At 42.2% G+C, this 20,274-nt stretch overlaps 1 protein-coding gene across 3 annotated transcripts in view; it reads right to left on the bottom strand.

The window, feature by feature from the left end:
- Positions 1-20,274, bottom strand: part of HUNK (hormonally up-regulated Neu-associated kinase) — a 58,883-nt gene that overhangs the window by 15,002 nt on the left and 23,607 nt on the right. For all 3 annotated transcript variants that reach the window (XM_065862582.2, XM_065862583.2, XM_065862584.2), the window contains exons 3-6: positions 16,429-16,484; positions 10,490-10,625; positions 8,538-8,665; positions 2,917-3,052 (exon numbers count right to left, since the gene is read on the bottom strand). In XM_065862582.2, coding sequence (XP_065718654.1) covers positions 2,917-3,052; positions 8,538-8,665; positions 10,490-10,625; positions 16,429-16,484 — 456 coding nt within the window. The remainder of the gene's footprint in view (positions 1-2,916; positions 3,053-8,537; positions 8,666-10,489; positions 10,626-16,428; positions 16,485-20,274) is intronic.

The following is a 20,274-nucleotide window of genomic DNA, read 5'->3' as shown; positions in this document are numbered from 1 at the left end:
TGAACCTTACCCATACCTGCACACTAACAAAAACTTGGTGGAACTCTGTCAAAGCTGACTGTAGTGGTACTTTCTGAGGCAAGTTCAAAAGGAGCCTAGCCATGCCTTCCAATATCACAAACTTAAAGAGTATTTTCCCTATAAGGTTCCAGCATTCTACATAGGTCAAGCTTGGGGCATCAATTCAACTAAAGAAATACTATCCAAGAAATGAAGTGAAAGAAAGAATCTGTATGGCTTTTATCCTTTACAGCTTCACATAAAATGTGGGTTCAGATAGAAGGAATATCTGCTTTTCTCGTTTTTAGATTAAATTAAGAGAAAGGCTGTGCAATGCGAAAGAAAGAAAAAATATTAATAACTGTTTTTTAATAGCAAAGCATGGCATTTGCCATTGATGTTCTCTTTAAAAGTGCTTATAACAGGAAAGGTTTAGGATCATCGCCATATATACATCTATGCATGAGCAAACATATGCTCTCTCTATAGTTCAGCACTGCATCTTCTTTCCATTTGATTTGCTTGCCTTTAGAAGAGAATGATTAATGGGCACTTCATAAATAAAGAGCATTGCACAGCTATTCTGTTTAATAGAGGCCAGTCTCTTCTGTAAGTCACCTACCTAACTGCACCAATGAGCAGACCCTAGAAGGGACGCTTCCACCACAACCTGACTAAAGCCTGAGAACTGCAAGCTTGGAAGTCAAAAATAGAGGCATGAAAATGTACCTACAAATGCAGAAGACTTGTGAAACCACATTCAAACCCTATTTCTGTCTTTTTTCCTCTTTTCTACAAATCAGACACACACAGCAAGAGAATTAAATTAACCATACAGTTGTCAGTTACACTTACATTCACTTAACAGATGCCACATTTAGTAGATTGATTAGACTCATTATGACAGTGATTTCATTATCTTAATGACTCATTCAGTTTACACTTGTTTTCCCTTTCTTTACCATACAATATTCGTATGTACCATACTTAAGTACAGTTCAATGCACCATGGAAACTCAGATTTCCTTTTGTTGGACAGCATACTACTCAACTTAACTCAAGTGCACTTAAATTTGAGGCAGGAATATTGAGATAATGTGTCTGCCTGCTCTCACTCTTATTCTATGTGAAACAATTGTTCATAGGGGCCGTCTTTATATTTGCCCATGTAAGTCTGGGGATTGCAGAGAGCTAGCCTCACATTTGCCCTCCCCATTTCAGTGGATAGCTCTAATGATGCCTCCAGGCATCCAAGCTGCTCAACATCTACCCAACCATACTTGGAGAGCAGAAGATCTGTTACTCTCCACAGATCAAAGTAAGGCATAGTCACAGTGATTCTCCACCATGCAGTACTTGAAAGTTATAGACCCTGCCTCTGGAAGGGAAATGTTTGCTGCTAAATCAGGGCACCTCTGTTCCCTGTCAGTGCAGAGGGAAAAGGGAGGTGACTCATGCAGGTGCCTGGACCATGCAAGCTGTGACCTGTAAGCCAGTCAACTGCAACATCAAAGAGAAAAAGGTCTCCGAAAATTTGTAAAGGGTCTCCCAGGATTCAGGGCTCAAACTGACTTCTTGTGCCCTGGTCTCAGCTTGATCAGACAATGGGAGCAGTTGTCACCTGCTTCAGCAGTAAGAAGGGTACTGCAGGTGCCTCTCAGCCCCACAGGGGCTGGACCCATGGCTCTGAAACACACCCTGTTCATCTGGCTAGTGGTGAAGCAGAGGGGAAAATGGGTGGGAGGCACTCTTACGAGCAAAGCTGTGACCTGGGTTGAACACTGAAGGCTGGCTGTATGCATGGCTTGAGCATGCCTATGGGATCGAGTCCTTCAGGGCACCAACATAAAGAGATGGCCTGGTTGGCCAACACCAAGTCATTTTGGGGCGAAGGACAGTGGTTCAGATGTTCAGACAAAAGTAAATCGTCACGCTGCTAGGCATACACTACATCTGGTATCCGGCAACTGAGTAAACTGTAGGGGGAAGGGGATCTTCACTTAGGAACACTCCTCTTAGCAAGTTAGGCCAGAAATTTTGGGGCGCTATCAAATTTTAAGCACCAAAAGTAGGCTTTAAGTTGCTGTCTTTGCCTCAGTGTTACTTAGGATCTTGGTCTGCAAGCTAGTAACTCCTACAGTGAATCCTCTGCAGGTACTAGATTGTGTATGAGACATAGCTGGAGGGCTTTGATATAGGAATAAGGTTTTATCTGATCAAATATAGACATATATTACTATGTGAGCTGCCTGAGGCTCCATTTGCAGACACTGGAGAGGAGCTCGGATCTCCTGGGCACAAAGTCACCCTATTACAGAATCAAAAAGAAGACAGATGAATGATTCTGTAAAAAGTGCCCTTATTTCTCTCCAGTGACTGTAATGAGAGCCCAGGCTGGCTGGCTCATGTGTCAACTCTACACTGCAGATGTTTAAACTCAAGTAAGATTATTTCTAACCAAAGTGGACCACAAGTATCTTTATTTATTTTTTGGATGCTTGACTGGCCATGAGATCTGATTGCTGTTCACATTTAGCCATGCATTCAGCATTGCACAGGTATTCAAGATCAACAACCAACAAAGCAAGATCATCTAACTCTGACTTTTCTCACTAACTTTTACCTAATCCACAGAACCTCATGTATGTATCACAAACAGGCAGAGCCCCTACTGGAAAAGTAGCTTGGCTTTTACAGACCACCAAGGAGAAGATCAGAGCTGATGAGCTACTTGTCACTCAAGCAACACATATTCAATGTCCAATCCCAAAAACTTTTAGGACAGAGTCACAAAAGCAATTCCAGAAAATGCAGTGGGATGCTGTCACACAAGGAATGAAAACTTTACTGCCAAAGTAATTAACATTTTAATGCACATACACCCTGGCAGGCTTTCACCACTCTTTCACACAGTACCTGTTTGGATATGTGACATTAGGCGGTGCTCTCCCAGGGTAATTCTCATTAAGCCATCGATTTGCAAGTGCCTGATGGATGTTTGGTCGCTTTGCAGGATCTGGCTCTAGTAGAGATCGTAGAAAGTTTATGGCCGCTGTGAAGAAATCAAGAAAAACAACAGATACATCATATCTTTATGACTTAACACAGTAGTTGAGTTACTACAGGTGTGGAGGCTGACCAAGAGTATACTAAAAATGAATATTTTCCTTATGGTATGCTCTAATGTCCTTGAGAAAAAGGAAAACCTGATAAGGGATTAGTAAGTAAAATAAACAACGATTCACAGTCACAATGATTTATAGAGTCATAAAGGAGAGGAGAAAAAGCACCTTTTGTTTCACAGCTGGTTTGAAGCTTCTACACAGGTTAGCCAAAACTTAATTTTTGTGTGAGGACAAGAGGCTGGAATCAGGTCAGGAGCAAATCACTCAATTTGTGTTTAAAGTAGAAAGAGATGGACAGGGGGTGAGTGGAGGGGGATGATGCAGAGCTGGGAGGGAAGATGTGGAGAATGGGGCTCCCTTTGACATTTTAAGGTCAAATTAAAAGAGTACCGTAAAATTAATGGGCTTCGTTCTGTTTTCAGATACTAAACCTTGAACTTTCCATGACATACAACCACCTCTCAGGAGTTTCTTCCAAAACTCCTCAAAAGTATTTTTCTAGTATGTATAAGTCATGTGCTTCTTATATGGTTAGGAGGAATGAAATATTTTCATAAAGACTCCCAAGAAGTGCAGATCTGAGCCTAAAATAAACTCTGTTTTAACTAGGTCTGGTCTTCATTCCTCAAATTATCAAGGTTAGACTTAGCTTATCAGCTGCAAGATAGTAAAAAAATAACTATCTCCTCTGTAATTCCCTGCATGAAAGACAAAGAAACTCATTCTGGGAAAACCAAGATCAGAATTATTTTGTAGAGCAGATACAGCCAAGTGAGATAATGACAGATGCGTTCCGAAGTAAGCCAATGGCAAGCAAGAGGCAGAAGTGATGTCTGCGGCACAGTTTTTTCCAGGTCAGATGGGCAGGACCTTGAGGGCTTTTTTCCACCTTCTCCCACAGCAGAGCTCTGGGCATCCTCCTACACTCTCCTGAGTGTGTCCGGTCTACTCGTCTCCTGAACAGGTGGCCTGAGCAGCGGTGGGACAGTACCACTCTGGCATGGCATGGTGTCCTCTGAGATGTACCTTCTCGGCAAGCTGCAGTACAGGCTTGTCAACACGGCTACTGCAGCTCACGGCAGGCAAACCAAACCCCTTAAAGGCTTGTGTTGCAAAGCAGATCGAACTGGATGTGCTAACGCTTCAGTGCTGGAAAACTGCGAAATTATGAGCCAGTCCTCCCATTCAGCTTTACAGGCATTGGGTCTCGCCACCATAGCATGCTCTACTGGCACCACACCATCCTCTATTCCGAAGCAAGAGCGGCCACAACATGTCTTCTCTACCAGCAATACAGCGAAAACTTCATGAATCCCCATTCCCACATCCAACTTCAGGAGAACAATATGCCTTCTCACAAGTCCTCATCTGAAAAGGCCATAAAAGTTTACCTAAGCACAGTGCTGCTGCCCATCACAGATTCTCCTCAATGAGGCTGTTGTCCTCCTTCACATTCACCTGGCCATCCCCCTGAGCATTTTTATTTCCCCAACCCCTCTGTATCACCCCCCACCCGCAGTCTAGGATGCGACAGCTGGGCTGATGTGCCAGAGAAGGGCAGTGGACAAGGGAGGGAGGGTTTATCCTCAAGTAAATCAGGGTTAGACCTGATGGGTGCTGACCCCTAGCAACTTGGGTAAGCTCCGTGTTCAATATCCTGCAAAAAGTTAGTATCAGCTGGAGAGGGCCCTGAGAGCCCATCCATTTCAACACATCAAGAAGTTCATATGTGGAAGAAAGACAGTTATAGTTATGTATTTACTGGTTCAGATAAGCATCAGCTGGGTTTTTTCTAAGCTCTGTCTTCACAAATTGTTGATTTATGTGAGGTACTTTGAGCTTTTCCCAACATTTTTAATCATTTTTTTGCTTTTGTTTTTCCTATAGCAGTAATATCGTGGCAACCACAGGAAAAGCCTATATCCCAGTTCATAAACCTGCTGGAAGCTGATGCTATGACTGCTCTCTGCATGCTCTGAGTGCCTCCCTTCCACGCCTCTTAGGCACAGAGCCCCTCGTTAAGACAAACAACAAACCCCTTGTTCTTCCATTTGATCTCCTCTCCAGCACTTCCCCTGTCTCAGAAACCACATGCATCCCATGGGTTCAGAGCAAAGTAAATAACTCTTTCCCAAACCAACATCTCTCCCTTCCATCACCACCATCCTCAGTTCCCAAATGAGCTAACATCTTAGAAAATGTTTTTTGCTTTGTTTTGTTTTCCCTACCTGGGCAAAAGGCAAGCTAATCAATGAGGCTTGTGAAGCACCACAAAGATCAATGGATCCAGACTGGGAGAAACTAATTCTGGAGAGAAGATGCCCCCTGGGAGGCTCCCTGGCAGGCCAGACCTGGGTGACATGGAGAAGATGAGTAACAGCACCTTGGCCGATTTGAGCTTTCAGATGGTACGGGGAGGAGAGAAGCCTTTTCCAGTTAGTTCCATGGCTGTGAGACAGCAAAATTCATGCCCCAGGAAGCAAACATGAAGCTGCCCAGTTGATTTTTGGACTCTCTGCACCTGAAGCCATTTTTCCTGCTGCACCAAGTGAGCTGGTGAACAAAGGGGGCTGTGAACCACCCTGCCAGGGCTTTGTTATGTGAGGCCTCATTTATGACGAGCTCAGGCCAGCACTAACCTAATTCTTGGTGGAATTTTCTTCCCATGGTGTAATTTTGGGGCAAACTTTGCTTTTTTGTCAAATGAGATACCAGCACCATGAGAAACTACATTTCTGTCTTAACTTCCTTGAGCATCGTGAGCTCAGTGATGACCAGAAATGGAGAGTGCTTCAGTGGCGACTACAAGACCTCTGCTGTCTTCATGTTCCTTGTCATGAACAAAACCAACTTACTGTCCTGCTCACACTGTCAGGGTGTGTGCCTGGTTAAAATGAGACGTACAGGTGCTGCTTACAAAACTGGATGGAGAAAATGAAATTAGGTCATTTCACAAGCCATGAGCAAGGTCCACCTAATAAAATCCTTCCTCCAAACTACACGCATGGATAGATGATGACTCTTCTTATTATCTGTACTGCCTTTCTCTGCTCCAGAAGGAAGACCATGAACACACAGAAGCGGTACATTGAGGATAAAAAAGGAGTGTATGCTAAGTGAATACCAACTTCCTGAACAACTGAACTCTGCTACTTGAAATCAATAATCAGATAGCTGTGTTGTTTAAGAAGCTTAATGGAAAATGGTTTCCTAATTGGGAAAATCAAACACTAATTCCAGACTTCCCCTGTTGCTACACAGTTGCGTTGGGTACTCAGGGTTACCCAACTTTTTAACTAATACAAATAAAACATACTCTCGCTTAGTGACAAGACAGGCTACCTTATTGGGACTGTGTGTTCAGTAACTGTGAAATGAAATATTGAAAGACAACATACTGAACAAGCAAAACAGAATCCTGCAAAAAATCTCTACTATATATGTGAATTTACAGACAAAAAAAAAAAAAAGAAAAAGAAAAATATCCATAAACCTAAGAAGTTAACAAACACAACAACTGGCAGAGCAGAGGACCAGAGTTTCTACCTACTGACCCAAAGCCTAAACGTGGCAAGAACAAATGTCATCTTAAATCACAGTTTGCCATGTCAGTGAATGAGCAAGGCTGCTGACTTAGATCAAGAACTGATGCATACCTTTGTTCACAGTGAGTAAAGGTTAACACGTTTATATCTATTCCATTAATTTGCCATCATCTCTGAAAGTTCAAGCTGCTATAGTTCTCACAGGATAAACAAAGTACCATTTTCACTGGAGACCATTGTGTCAGTGAGCTACAAATGCTACAGACATGCTTTTGCGAGAAAATCTGATCTCCATTATAAAATGGTAGGATTAATGAAAAAGTAAAATTAAACCTGTTTAAAAGTAATGTTATCTTTTTTGCTACCCAGGTCTGGTCTTCTACAGACCTTTTGTGGGTGATTCAGCCTTTAACACATTAGGTGTCCCACTGAAGTCAGTAAAATCTCCCATTTAGAGATGATTGAAAGAAAACAATGATCAGGGAAACAGTCCATTGATTCAAAGACACTACACAGACATCCTATAACTGCTCTCTATTGGTAAAAGCCTCACTCTGGGAGGTAAGTTGGGTAAATGTTTTGCCACACTTGGAAAATGTTTACTATGACATGCAAGTCCCTGAATTCAGGAATGACTTTGCAATTGATGCAGGATTTGGCATCTAGATCAGTACAGCATGAAGCAGTCAGTAGAATCTTTCTTTTAATTTACTCAGTGGGACTTTAGAGCGTGTGCTAGAACACTAAAATAACTGGTTTGTGCAACTGAATCCTGACAGGATGTCTCCAGAATGGAAATACCAAACACTCTAATTGCATCAAATAGATGGCAAGACTCGTCGCATCCCAGCTCACTTGTAAACCCGCCACTTTACAACATGCCAGCAATATGAACTGTAGGCAGGGAAAGCGTACTTCATACAGATGCTGAGTGAACAAGGAACAACATACTCCATTTGAGCCACAGATAACCTGTGTGAGAAAACCCTTAACTACCTACTTCTTCCATGTGTAGGTAAATCTATACCTGGGAGAATTCATCTTGTGACATAGCTTCCAGAGGCTTTCTCTTATCCCCCATGACAATGGTTGCTGGCCTCAGTGTGAAGTAAAAATGTGTGCTCTGTTACCCTTTTTCTGCTTGCAATCTCTGAATTTTTTTGATTGTCCCTTGTAAACAGGCTGCCAGATATGGAGAACAGAAGCTCTCTATGAACAACAAATCTAGTACACAAAAATAAAACCCAACTACAAAACAGAGTTTGTTCCAAATGCTGACAACGGTCCTGCTATAAGATGAAAAATTATTCTGTTGCCTAGTGACATGGCTTTGAAGCAGGAATTAATACTTCTAATACTAATACATCAACAATTCTGCATTTTGTGAACACACAAAGGTTACCACGGGCCACTGTCCCAAAATATCTTTCTGTGTGCATATCATTATTCCACAATAAATGTGAGGTCATTCAAGGTAGGTTATCACTCAGCCTTAGTCATGAGAATGCCTAGGAATTTGTTATTCCAAAGTAATGTGTTCCTGCATCCATGCTCTATGCTAAAATCTTCTGAATGTGCAAAACTGACCAACTACTCTACAAAAGCAACTTCACAGATTTTCACAGATCTGTTCCTCTTTGCATTCAGCACAACCTGGCACTTCTCCATCTTAAATACAGAAGTCAAAGCAAAAGGAGTTATGTTACAGCAACTCCTGCAGATCTTTTGCAGGCTAAAATGAAGAAAAAACAGAAGTATTTTTCTCAATTGGTGTGCCATGTCGGCAGCATGACTCACAATCCAGAATTCAATGCAGTGGTTCTGACCGACTGGATCTGAACAGGTCCCAGCACACCCCCTTGATTACCTGCAGAGAGCTGAGTGGGAAAAGGGTTCATTTCTTTGTCCACCATTTTCTGGTATAAAGCTCTCAAGCTGAATGGCTCCACGGTAAAAGGTAATGTTCCAGTCAACATTGCATACATGTTCACCCCACTAAAAGAAAACACAGAGAAAAAGAAACCAAAATGTTCAGGAACAAGGAAAAAATTTAGCTTAGGTTTTAGTGACTGCACTTCATCTTCAATGTCTGACATTAACCAGGCTCTGTCTTCTGTCGCACCCAATAATTTGGGCAAGAATTCCCAGAGTTTTGCTCGTGGAGGGTCACACAATGTGTACGACATCAGTTGGAAGCCACAGAACTGAACCCAGATCTTGGGCAACTCCTGGGCTAAATGCCACCCCACAACTGAGTCTCTCCTCAGGCTGCATGAACACAGGGCGTTTGGAGGCCTCATCCTGGTGCTGCCCCGGCTGTGGAACAGCTGCCCACACCAATGGGAACATTGCAGGTCCTGCTGCAGAGCCCAGAGGTGACCTCCACCATCTCTGGTGCAGCCCAAAGATCAGATGCAGAGCAATTACATTTTTCACAGCAGAAAACTTACTGCTTGTTTATGCCCAGCAAAGTTAGGGATGAAAAGCGTGTTGGGCATTCTTGTTCTTTTTCCTTTTAAAAGGGCTTTAAATTCAATTTGAGTGGAATTCCTCGCTTTTGGGAATTTGTTTCCCCAGTCTGTTGAATACACATATGTGAACAAAAAGAAACCAAGCCGGTATGCCATCATGAACTGTGATCACAGACACCATTTGTTCAACTATGAGGAAGGGTAAGAGTTAAGCATATCTTCTTTTTCTTAAAAAAAATTATTTTTAAAAAGAGGAGGTCTTTATTACTGGATAAATTTAAATGGTTTACACGAATGACTGTGCTCTGTTTGCCTGTGTTCCTCAGAGCTGGTATTCTCACCCTGGATGTGGATGGATGGCCCATTGCTGGAGTGAGAAGTTCAGAAGCCATACAATGATTCAGCTGTGGGTCTTCTAGGAGGGCAGACTGCAAATTAGGCTTCAGCAGGGGAAGTTCTAAAGAGCCTTGAAGTGCAACAGGGAACTCACCTGGTCAAACTGAGAGATTAATTTGACCCAGGTCCTAGTCTGATACATAAACTCTGGCCAACCTTTCTTAGCAGTAGTAGTGTTTTTACAGAACTTCACATTTTCCGAGCATTACTGTAGTTCTGTTATTTCATTGAAATTTATACAAATGTTGATATCCCCACTTGGTGAGGGAAAATCTGTCAACACTAAAGCAAAAGCTAAAACTTGACTGATTTCAGCTAATGTCTCTCCAGGACCGACAAGGATAACTGACATGTCCATGGCCAACAGGAGGGTAGTGGGAGATGCACAGTCTACAGCAGTACTGCAGACAAATTAATTGTCTCCACAACATCTCTGTAGCTTCTCCTGCCTCTGGCACCAGGGACTTCTGTCTGTTCTTTTGCCTGAACACTAATCAGCTCACAAAAGCTTACATGTTTTCTGGCCATTTTTATTTCCCGTTTAAAAAGTGTGCTTTCAAAGTGATGACATGACTTCATATTGCATTTCCTGTCAGACTTGACTGTGGATAACACCCAGAGCCCACGTGAATGCTTTAGAATCCTTTGGAGAAAACAAAAAAAGCTGTTGGTCCTCTTGTGCCAAAGCCATATCTTCTACTATGTCTGAACATGATTGATCAACAGCTGTGCTTTACTGCAATCTCTTTATGCTATATGTTCTAGCAAGCTATATATAGGTACATAAAAGATCTATTTCAAAACACAATATCTGTGCGGCTTAGTTCAGAGAGTCATGCTAATGAAACAGATTTTCTTGCTCAGAGTAGCCAAATACATGAATAATGTTTCTCATTTGAGCAATGGGTTATGATGACAGTAATAACAATTATAAACTAGAGAAGTAACTCACATGGACCAAACGTCTATTTTGGGCCCGTATTTTTTCCTTGCCAGAAGTTCAGGGGCTGCATATGCTGGGCTCCCACACTGGGTGCTGAATGGATCAGAATAACCCAAGATTCCTGCACAGTTGCTCAATCCAAAGTCTGTGAAAGGCACAGAGACAGAGTTATGAAAGAGACAGATACAGTAAAACCACGCTAGAACACAAGCAAAAAAAAGCACATTTTTTTTCCAAAAGCTAAGCAATGAACTGCCTAAGAGAAAAATCATGTACATGCAAAATTCTATAAAATTTGTTTCTCTGAAGTGCTAAATAACCAGAAATTTCCACAAACAATAGAAAAGACTTATAATATGTACAATTATTAATTTTATATACAGAGCAACTACATTTCCCTGGGAACTGAATGGCAATAACTGGAACTGAGCTTGTCCTGGGCACTACATGATGTGGATGAGAAAGAAAGCCACTTCAGGCTGTGCTGGATCCCATAGTATTGTACTATGTTATGTAGAGGCCAAGGTTGGGACTTCTTCAACATTTTGCTCTAAATTGTGTAAATGAACCATCAGATGTAAGATGAGGTGGGGAGGGTGTTGCTTTCTGGGTCTACTGTGGCGATGCACAGACACACAGGGTTGCAGAATCAACATTTCAGCTCTGAAACAACACAGGGACATATTGGAGCAAAAGGAGAACATGTTGATTTGGCTCCCCCCTCTCTGACTTCTGCCTTGAATTACTGTATTTCTGGTCCCTGGGTGTATCTGACATTCTTTTGCTGGCAATAACAATGAGGGACCAGCAAAGCCTGGCACCATGAGCTGATGGGAGCCAAGAGGCAGCCTCTCCGCGCCGAAGGAGGCTGTGGTTTCCCAAGTGCTCTCAGCCAACCCAAGCCCAGGCTGGCGCCGAGAAGGGTGTTCCCAAAATCTCCCGTCTGTTCCAGCGCTGGTATGGCTGCAGGCTCAGCTGGGTTTAGGGAAGGATCTTAAAATTTAAACCACTAAGCAAGGAAAGAAAGGCAGGCAGAGTCTCACCAGTGGCAGGAGCAGCTGGAGGCAACATGTACAGCCAGAGGAGCACAAGCCCACCCTGCCTCGTGGTAGTCCATGGTTGGCTTGGGAGAAAGCAATTATGAAACCACAGCTGACACAGAATGTGAGGAGAGGTTGCAAAGGGTCTTCAAAGTAAAGTCGAACAACTTGATGTGATAAGGGGAAGAAGCAAGACAAGCTCACAAGGAGGGGGATGACACGGGCAAAGCTGACAGGCTGTGAGAACAGCCTTTGCTGCAGGGCAGCACATTCAGAAGTAGCGGATCTAAGGAAGTCACCATCAAAGATGTTCGCATTTATTAATAACTTGTTATTGATGACAGCTGCAACAACAAAAATACTGCTATTAAGAACACTGACATCTGTTTAATTCCTTGCTTTTTTTTTTTTTTTTTTTGATCCAGTCTTCTAAAAACATCCCAGAATGCATGTGTTTAAAATGAAAACGGACTTTTACACAAATGAGGCAGTCAGGAGAAGCAGAACACTGAATCCTCTTCCTATAGAGTGGTGTCTTGCATCCATGCGTCTCATAAACCTGCATGGGCTGGATGGGCTAAAATCAACACATCTTGCAGGTCAAATGTAGCAGGCAACTGTTGAGCCCATAAAATACTCTCTCTCCACAGAGTCATTAATTTGAATCTCTCTCCCTTCTTTGCCTACTTATTTGCATAAGACTTGAAGTAATGGCGTGTCCTTTAGCTTTTACCGCCATATTAAATTTGGCTGAAATCAGACAGGAGTTCTGCAAGTTATCAGAAGTGCCCTGCCAGGGTAGTCACATCAACCTTGTTCCCTTACAAAACCAGGTGAAAAAATTATAATGCTTCAAAAAAAAAGCAATTATAAAGATGACTATGTGAGTTGGAGTGCCCGAATGACTGCACAGAGCTTTCCACTTGACTGGCTGCATCTCCAAGAGCGAGACAAGCACAAGAGAAGCAAGAATCACTGTATTTAAACATCCAAAGGGGTTCAAAGGGGGTTTGCTGGAGAACATTGTCAAAGTGGAAGGAAGGATCGAGACAATTTCCTTGCCTCTGATGAGAAACAATTGTCTCTGGACACTGCTTAATCATCTCTGCTAGATATGTATTATCCCTGGGGCTTATACAAATACTTCTGAGAATCCACTTAGTTAATTAATGTATTTACTAGCTATGGCCCGAGATAGGTTATGTCAGCTGTAAAAGACTTTTTAAAACTTCTAAAAATAACATCTCCACACAGTATTATCCATGGTGTTTACCCTGCTATGTCATACCCCCTCAAGATTACTTGACTGTAATATAATCCTTTACAATCAAATTATATAAGGGCTATATTCTGAGATAGTGTAAATCACCATCCTTTTATCATTAACAATGGAGGTATACTCTAGTGGAGGTTTTCTTTATCTTATTTGCTTAAACTATAAACATCTTATTCACTTTTTTCAGCTCATGCATTTAACCTAGGCTGGTATACTCATTTTTTCTATTGCTTGTTGAAATGCAGAATGCATGCAAATACATGCATATTGGGGACAGGGATTTTGTTGCGAAAGAAATGGGAATGTTGTTATTAACACTGTGGCAGCACATTGTGATCACAGTGTGACTTTTGCTAAGGATTCACTGCTGATCTTGATAAGAATGATATTATCACCAGCTTTGATAATTTCACTGCCATTCCTGCCTCTGTCTCGGGCTTCCTCTCAATAAGCTGAGCTAATTACAGAATTCAGATCAAAGGCCACACGTGGTTTTCCAAAGTAAATATTATGACATGGAAACTCCACCACCCCCACTGCTCATACTGTGCGTACTCTCGAAGTATCGCATTACACCACTACTCTTTAACGCCTCCAGGAAATCAACATTAAGCTATGGATATATGGCTATCTCCGAAGCTGTGACAGTTGGAATAGGGACAGAGTTATTAAATAGCAGAAGCCTTAACACCAACCTCATGGACAAGTTTGAGCATCAGAGATCCACAGTGCTCAGCAGAGCTATGTATGTATTGGCAGGGTCCTTTTGGTGGTATCGGTCCTTGAGCAGGATGCCAAGGACTTGGTGTGGCCCACGAGTGGCTTTTCATAGCATCTTATCAAACACCTACCACCATGGGCTGGTAGATGAAGAGAAATGAAGCATTTCCAGCATTTCCAATCCTGATGTTCTTAGATTTGAGACTTAACAGACAGCTAAGAATAAGGCTGCTTAACACAGCAAATGAATTTTTCTAATAATACTATCTAAGAACAAATTGTAAACCACCTTGTCACAAAATTCTTTATCAGATGTTGTTACGTAGCTGAAAAGTGTAACAAAAGCAAGGTGCCATTAAGCAGCTGGGTGAAAAAAAGGACTCAGGTGATTCAATTCTCATTGAAATCCATGAAAGTAGGGACTTGCAATGTCACTTCCTTCATTTCACCTTCTCTTTTTCCTTTGCGGTGGGTTTTCTTCATTTCATAGTTATTACAAAAGCAACATTTCTATTAAGTACACATGTGTTTGCAGCTGCACAAGACACAGAGACCAAGCTCTCACCCCAAAGCAGTTAATGTGAGCTGTTTTTGTAGCTTCAAGTCTCTTCTCCCAACTAGCAAGCGATAGGACAAGAGGAAACGGCCTCAAGTTGTTCCAGGGAAGGTTCAGATTGGATATTAGGAAAAAATTCTCCACAGAAAGGGTTGTCAGGCACTGGAGCACGCTGCCCAGGGAAGTGGTGGAGTCACCATCCCTGGGGATGTTTAAAAGGTGTTTAGACAAGGTTCTTAGGGACATGGTTTAGTGCTAGAGTGAGGTTAGGTTATAGTTGGACTTGATGATCCTGAGGGTCTCTTCCAACCAAAATGATTCTATGAAAAGCAGTACTTAATTTCTCAAGACATGTTCTTCACCCCTTAGGAACCTTCCTAACTAGAACTACGTGATAACACGACTGGTCCATCAGGTTTCTAGAAAAACAGCTACATAAAATATTGTACTAAGTGCTGAAAGAGCTGAGTGAGGGAACAGGCAGGGAGGAGAAAGAGGAATAAATTATCTGGCCTATTCTACCAGCCACAGACAGGTGCAAGAAAATTGTCCTTGTCCTGGGAAACCCTGGTGGTAAGGTAAAGCTGCCTGACAACTCCAGCACTACTGCAACCACCTGGAAAGGAGGTGCTGGTGAGGAGAGGTTGCCCAGGGACCTAAGGCTGGGTTTGGCAGCCCCTGCTCCAGGGTTCCCCACAAGCACAGCAGGCAGAACACGAAGAATGGAGGCACTGCTTCTTCAGGGTGAGCAACCAGAGGTCACCAGCATCACTGTCGAGATACAGCATGAGCTGGCTGATATTAAATCTGTTTTTACTTACAGTGAAATTATTACTAATAAAGCAATCTTTATTTTTCTATAACATACCCAGCTGGACGGTGGGATTTAATTGCTTTGTTTTAAAATACATACTGTGTACAATCTGCTTTGCTTAAAACATCAGGCTGCAGACCTGAGGACAATTTATTTCAACGCTAGCAAGGCTATGGAAGATAGAACTGTCTCTTTTCTCTATTCTTCCCACACCACCCACCGCGAGGAGACCTTTCTATGCAACCGAAGCAAATGAAACTGCAGGAACAGTTCTGAAGTCATTTTTTGGCATGTGAGTTTTAATTGTACATGTATCATGTGATTAGGTCTGGGTTTGGATGTCAAGTTCACATACTGTTGCGTAATCAAACACCCAATAACAGGAAAGTTATAGAAATTCTTTATCAGATGTTCGGATAGCACTGTTGCAAACCATCTGGTCTCACTTATCTGCTACATCAAGATAATGGGTGGTATACATCGTTACTAATGAATGATTCATGGTAACATATCGGTATCCTCTTGACCCATAGCTGAGGTAATGCAGAGTTCTCTTTTGCTATTATTTTCCCAGAGTCGGCTGATTCGCTGCAGAAAAATGACTAAAAGTTGTGGTAATATTTCCGAAGACTTAATTCCCTAGGTAAATTTGTAGTATTTCAGATTTCATTAACGATCCTCCTCTTGTTTGTCTGGATATGTATGTGCTTTATACATTACAGTGAGTGCTCATTTGACCTGAAAGCTGTGTTTTTCATCACTTTTCCAATTATGAAACCTTTTGAAGAAAGTCAGTTGAGTTTTCAAGCCTGCAACCACAGACACTGCTGTTGGTAAAAGTGTAGGCATGGAGAAAAATATAAACAGATGTTTCAGGGTTTTTTTATGAAGGGCATGATTTCTTTTCAATGCCCACATTAGCATTAATGGGAGTTACGCAAAGGTAATGAGAGACTATACCCACCGATGATTAATCTAAAATGTCTGCACAAGTTGAATGAATCGAGCACTGCGTACAACTGATACCCAAATACAATTAAGAGTCTAACATTGATTTTTTTTATTTTTTAACAGCCCTCTAAACCAATTTTGCATTGGCTGCTGGAAGCAAATTTAAAGAATATAAATATAGGACCAAATTTTGCCAGCTGCTAAAAATGTGTGTAACTCCCACAGACTTCAGCGGAAGCATATGCATATGGGGGCAGAATCCTACCCTTAGTAAATAAGAAATTATCAAGATAATAAAATAAATTACTTCTGTGGTGTCAATCCTTTAATTCTTTACAAAGTTCCCAGTTTGAATATGAAACCTGTTGGTTAAAAGATGAAGGATTATGCCCATACCCAGATAGAGCTGAATTATTTGGAACATTTTTTTCACAAGATGCTGTCAGGAACAGCTTGATTGCTATCTATGCTCTCCCAGCTCCTCTCTGCAGCAATATTAGCAGTTGTCACATGGAGGATTATGAAGTCTCAGAAACTCTCTGTATATAACTACCAATTTTAATTACTGGAATTGCCAAACTGGTTTCATACCAATAAGCTTGATATTGTTGTCTTCATCTAGCAACAGATTTTCTATCTTCAAGTCTCTGAAAGAAATAAAATATTTTGAGTGAGTCTCCAAAATAATGAAGCAACTTACCGTCACTCTCATCAGTGTATTTACAAGATTCATATATAATAACATGTATAATGAAAGCAGCACACACAGTTCCACATCCAGAGCAGAAAGTCCCATACATTGTTTCCTCTCCAGAATTACCAGTGCTTTCATACACAGTTTCACATCTATTCTTCAGGCGCAAAATAACTTTATAAACATTTGTCAGTACATCCTGTACTTAATCAGGTTCTTCAAATTTCTCCCATACTTAAAAATTTGCAGAAATGTTATACATTGGAAATATTTCAAATATGTTTTTGGAACTGGAGGTCACTTTCTCATCACTCTTCAAAACCAAAGGCTCTTCACTGGCTGCAGCTGAAGAATAAACCTTCTTCTGCAGAGATCTGATGACTCAAACATTTGTTTGTTGTCTACAAGGGAGACCAGACTCAGCCCTCCCTGGTGATGAGGCACCCAAACTCCCTACAGAGGTGGTCAGCACTGGTACTCTCATATGCTAGAGGGGAAAAATGAGGCTGCGGGATTGAAATGACTTGCCCGATGCCATCCAGAAGGCCAGTAACGAAGTCAAGAGAAGACGTCACATGCGTTTTCTGAGTGCCACATTAATACCTTCTCCACTGTGCCATGCTGCCCAGCTCCACACTGCATGGAGCAGGGCTGGGACCAGTTTTGGGGGAGAGAGGATAAAATTGTCGTGTCCCCCTACAAGATGGCTGACCCTCCTTCTGACAAGCATGTCAGCACATTGTTCACTTCACATGTGCCCTTTCATCATTAAACAATGTGATTGTGCTTTCCTAAATCATGTTCTACCCAAGAAAAACTTCCCAGAGGTTATGCCTCCACACCAAACAAAAACACCCCCAAACTCCAAACTGTACAGACCAATAAAGAATTAAATATAATATAAAGAAATCATTTAGGCTGCTACATTACTTGTCCGTGACTTCTCGCAGTTGGCTCTGTCTTTATCACAATAATTTTTTCCCCTATCCAGACATAAAATATTTCTAACAAATAGCACGCTGGGATTGCAATAGCTCAGATGGACAGCGATGCTTCTCCCAGCATGCTTTGGAAAAATCTGGATAATATAGCCATCAGCTATAATTATGGGAAGTCGGTGACATCCATGGTATTTTGCCTTTGTAAGGCAAAAGGAGTAATGAAGGATGTCTCTATTACAGATGAAAATATAAGGCTTAATAAAATAAGACAAGCCAACCAACCAAACCAAACAAAGCACTTTAACAAGAAAGGATTTGGAAAGAAAGCAAAACAGCTGTGACCAACTCTAAGCCTTTCTTAAATGCTCCCCTCCATTGCATTTTATGCCCATGCTGTGTTTCAAATTGACCTGTGGCAAAAGACTGCTTGCAGGTAAGATGCCACTCACTTCATCAATACAATCACAAGGACCTTCTTGGAATTGAACAGATGTTTCTGCACCCCTGTGAGCAATTCTTGAAGATTTTCTTTCCTCCACATGTAAAAAGAAATAGGAGAAATACTACATAAATCTACTAAAGGAGAGTATTTTGCAAATTAGAGGTGTTCAGGGGAGATGTCCAGCTTTCTTAGAGTGCCCAGCCAAACAGTGGGCTTCCTAAGGAGAGGACTGTGTTCTGTGCTCAGTGGTGAAACACATCAGCAACCTTCCCCTTCACAGAGAGGTAACGTAACTTGGGTCAATAAAGCAAGAGACAGGAGGAGCGGGTTATATTCCCTCCTCTGGCAATAACCCAGTCTCATGACTTGAGCAAACCAGCCACCTTGAAAGTGACAGCCAGTTTCAAATATCACAACAGAGATCGAACTGCGCTCAGCTGCATTATGACCAAGACCCAGCCTACCAAGAGCCTGCTCTCTAGCCCTGCTCCTGCGGCAAGCACTGGCTCCAGACCATGCACCCCATGAGCCCAGCTGGAATCCACAGCACCCCTTCTCCTCATCCACAGGAGACTCCATGTGTCATGACGGGGCTGCAGACCCACCACCCTGCATGCTGCAAGAGAGACTGTGAGTTACCACCTATGACACACAAAGCAATTGAAGTCCTTGCTGAAGTCAATGGGAAGACCCAGAGCATTGAACATCAATTGAACATCAAGAACACATGCTGGTCACTGTAGACTTAAAGGCTCTCACAGTTTTGCACGTGGTGTGCACTTCTTGGTGCGTTCCTGGAGCTGGACACAGCTGCTTTGTGACTGGAAGGGCTGGGAAGAACTCCCTTATGCCAGCAGCACATGCTGCTGTGTGGCCCTGAGGTGGGGAGAAGAAATGCAGTTGCTGGAGACCTTCAGTTTCCCTCCTTAAAGTAAATCTGATCTTGTTCCTCATTGTCACAGCTCCTCAAACAACAGGACTAAAGGATTTTTTTTCCTCCCCTTAAGCAAATTTCTGGCATTCATTGCTGAAAAAACTTTAAAATATGCTTAGTGATTACATACTAAAGAAACAACAAATTCTACCTTTTCCTGAGGGGTTAGTTCTGTGATGCTGAGAGTTTCTAACTATGGTACAAGTTAGTCAAATCTATGAATAATGAAGACAGTCAAGAAAGATCAAGCTGCCTTTCCACGATGTGGAGAATCAGCATATATGTATGCCTTGTCAGCTAGTGAAGCTAGCAGCATGCAGTTAGTGTTCCCTGTATTTGAAAATGGGCCTTCTTCATGGGATGGTTTACAGAATCACAGAATGGCTGGGGTTGGAAGAGACCTCTGGAGATCATCTAGTCCAACCCACCTGCTAAAGCAGGTTCACCCAGAGCAGATTGCACAGGAATATGTCCAGGAGGGTTTTGAATGTCTCCAGAGAAGGAGACTCCACAACCTCTCTGGGCAGCCTGTTCCAGTGCTCTGGCACCCTCAAAGTAGAGAAGTTTCTCCTCATGTTTAGATGGAACCTCCTGTGCTTCAGTCTGTGCCTGTTGCCCCTCATCCTGTCATTGGGCACCACTGAAAGGAGTCTGGTCCCATCCTCTTGACATCCACCCTTGAAATATTTATAATCACTGATGAGATCCCACCTCAGCCTTCTCTTCTCCAGGCTTGTTTGGGAGTTTGTTCTGCTGTTGGTGGGGCTGATTTGTCTCTGGCTTTGCTTAGAGCTTCCCAGATCACTTTGGAAACCCTGACTCCAGCCAGTGACTCTCACAAGCAACACAAGCCTGCTTCACTGAGTGAGCTACCCCAGGCTTCAGCTGTCAGCTTGGCGTGCTTTTGAAAGCAGTTTATTCAGTGCCATTGCAGGCATCAGACAGCAAAATTGAAGTTCTTGCATTTCACACTTTATTTCTTGTCCGGAGGAGGAGGGATGAGAAGGAAGGTTTTACCAGCAAGCAGCTGCAAAGCAGCAGTGGTTGGCTCCTGTCTCCTGCATCTGATTTGTAATCAGAACAGCATAATGAAAAAAAATCACTCCTTGACTACCAGCCCACTTTCTAGCCCCATGCAAGAGCCGGGAGTGAGCTGCAAAGGTTGCAGAGATTTGGGTTCATCATCTCGTCAATACACATTTTGAAGGCTTTGTTATCAAAATATTATTTATTGAGGCTGATTCTTCTATCAGTCACATCACTGAATTCAATGTGGCTGCCTCTGTAAAAGAGGAATTCAGTCTATTGTCTTCACTAAAACAATGTTTAGTTTGTTTACAGCAGAGTACTCCAAGAGAGAATGCCCAAAGGTAATTTTAAAATCTGACATAAAATAGAAAGACAAACCAGCTTTGCACTTCAAAAG

Source organism: Patagioenas fasciata, chromosome 1 (genome assembly GCF_037038585.1).
Source record: "Patagioenas fasciata isolate bPatFas1 chromosome 1, bPatFas1.hap1, whole genome shotgun sequence".
NCBI lineage: Eukaryota > Metazoa > Chordata > Aves > Columbiformes > Columbidae > Patagioenas > Patagioenas fasciata.
The sequence above is the reverse complement of the archived record's forward strand: the minus strand, read 5'-3'. Positions and strand labels throughout refer to the sequence as shown.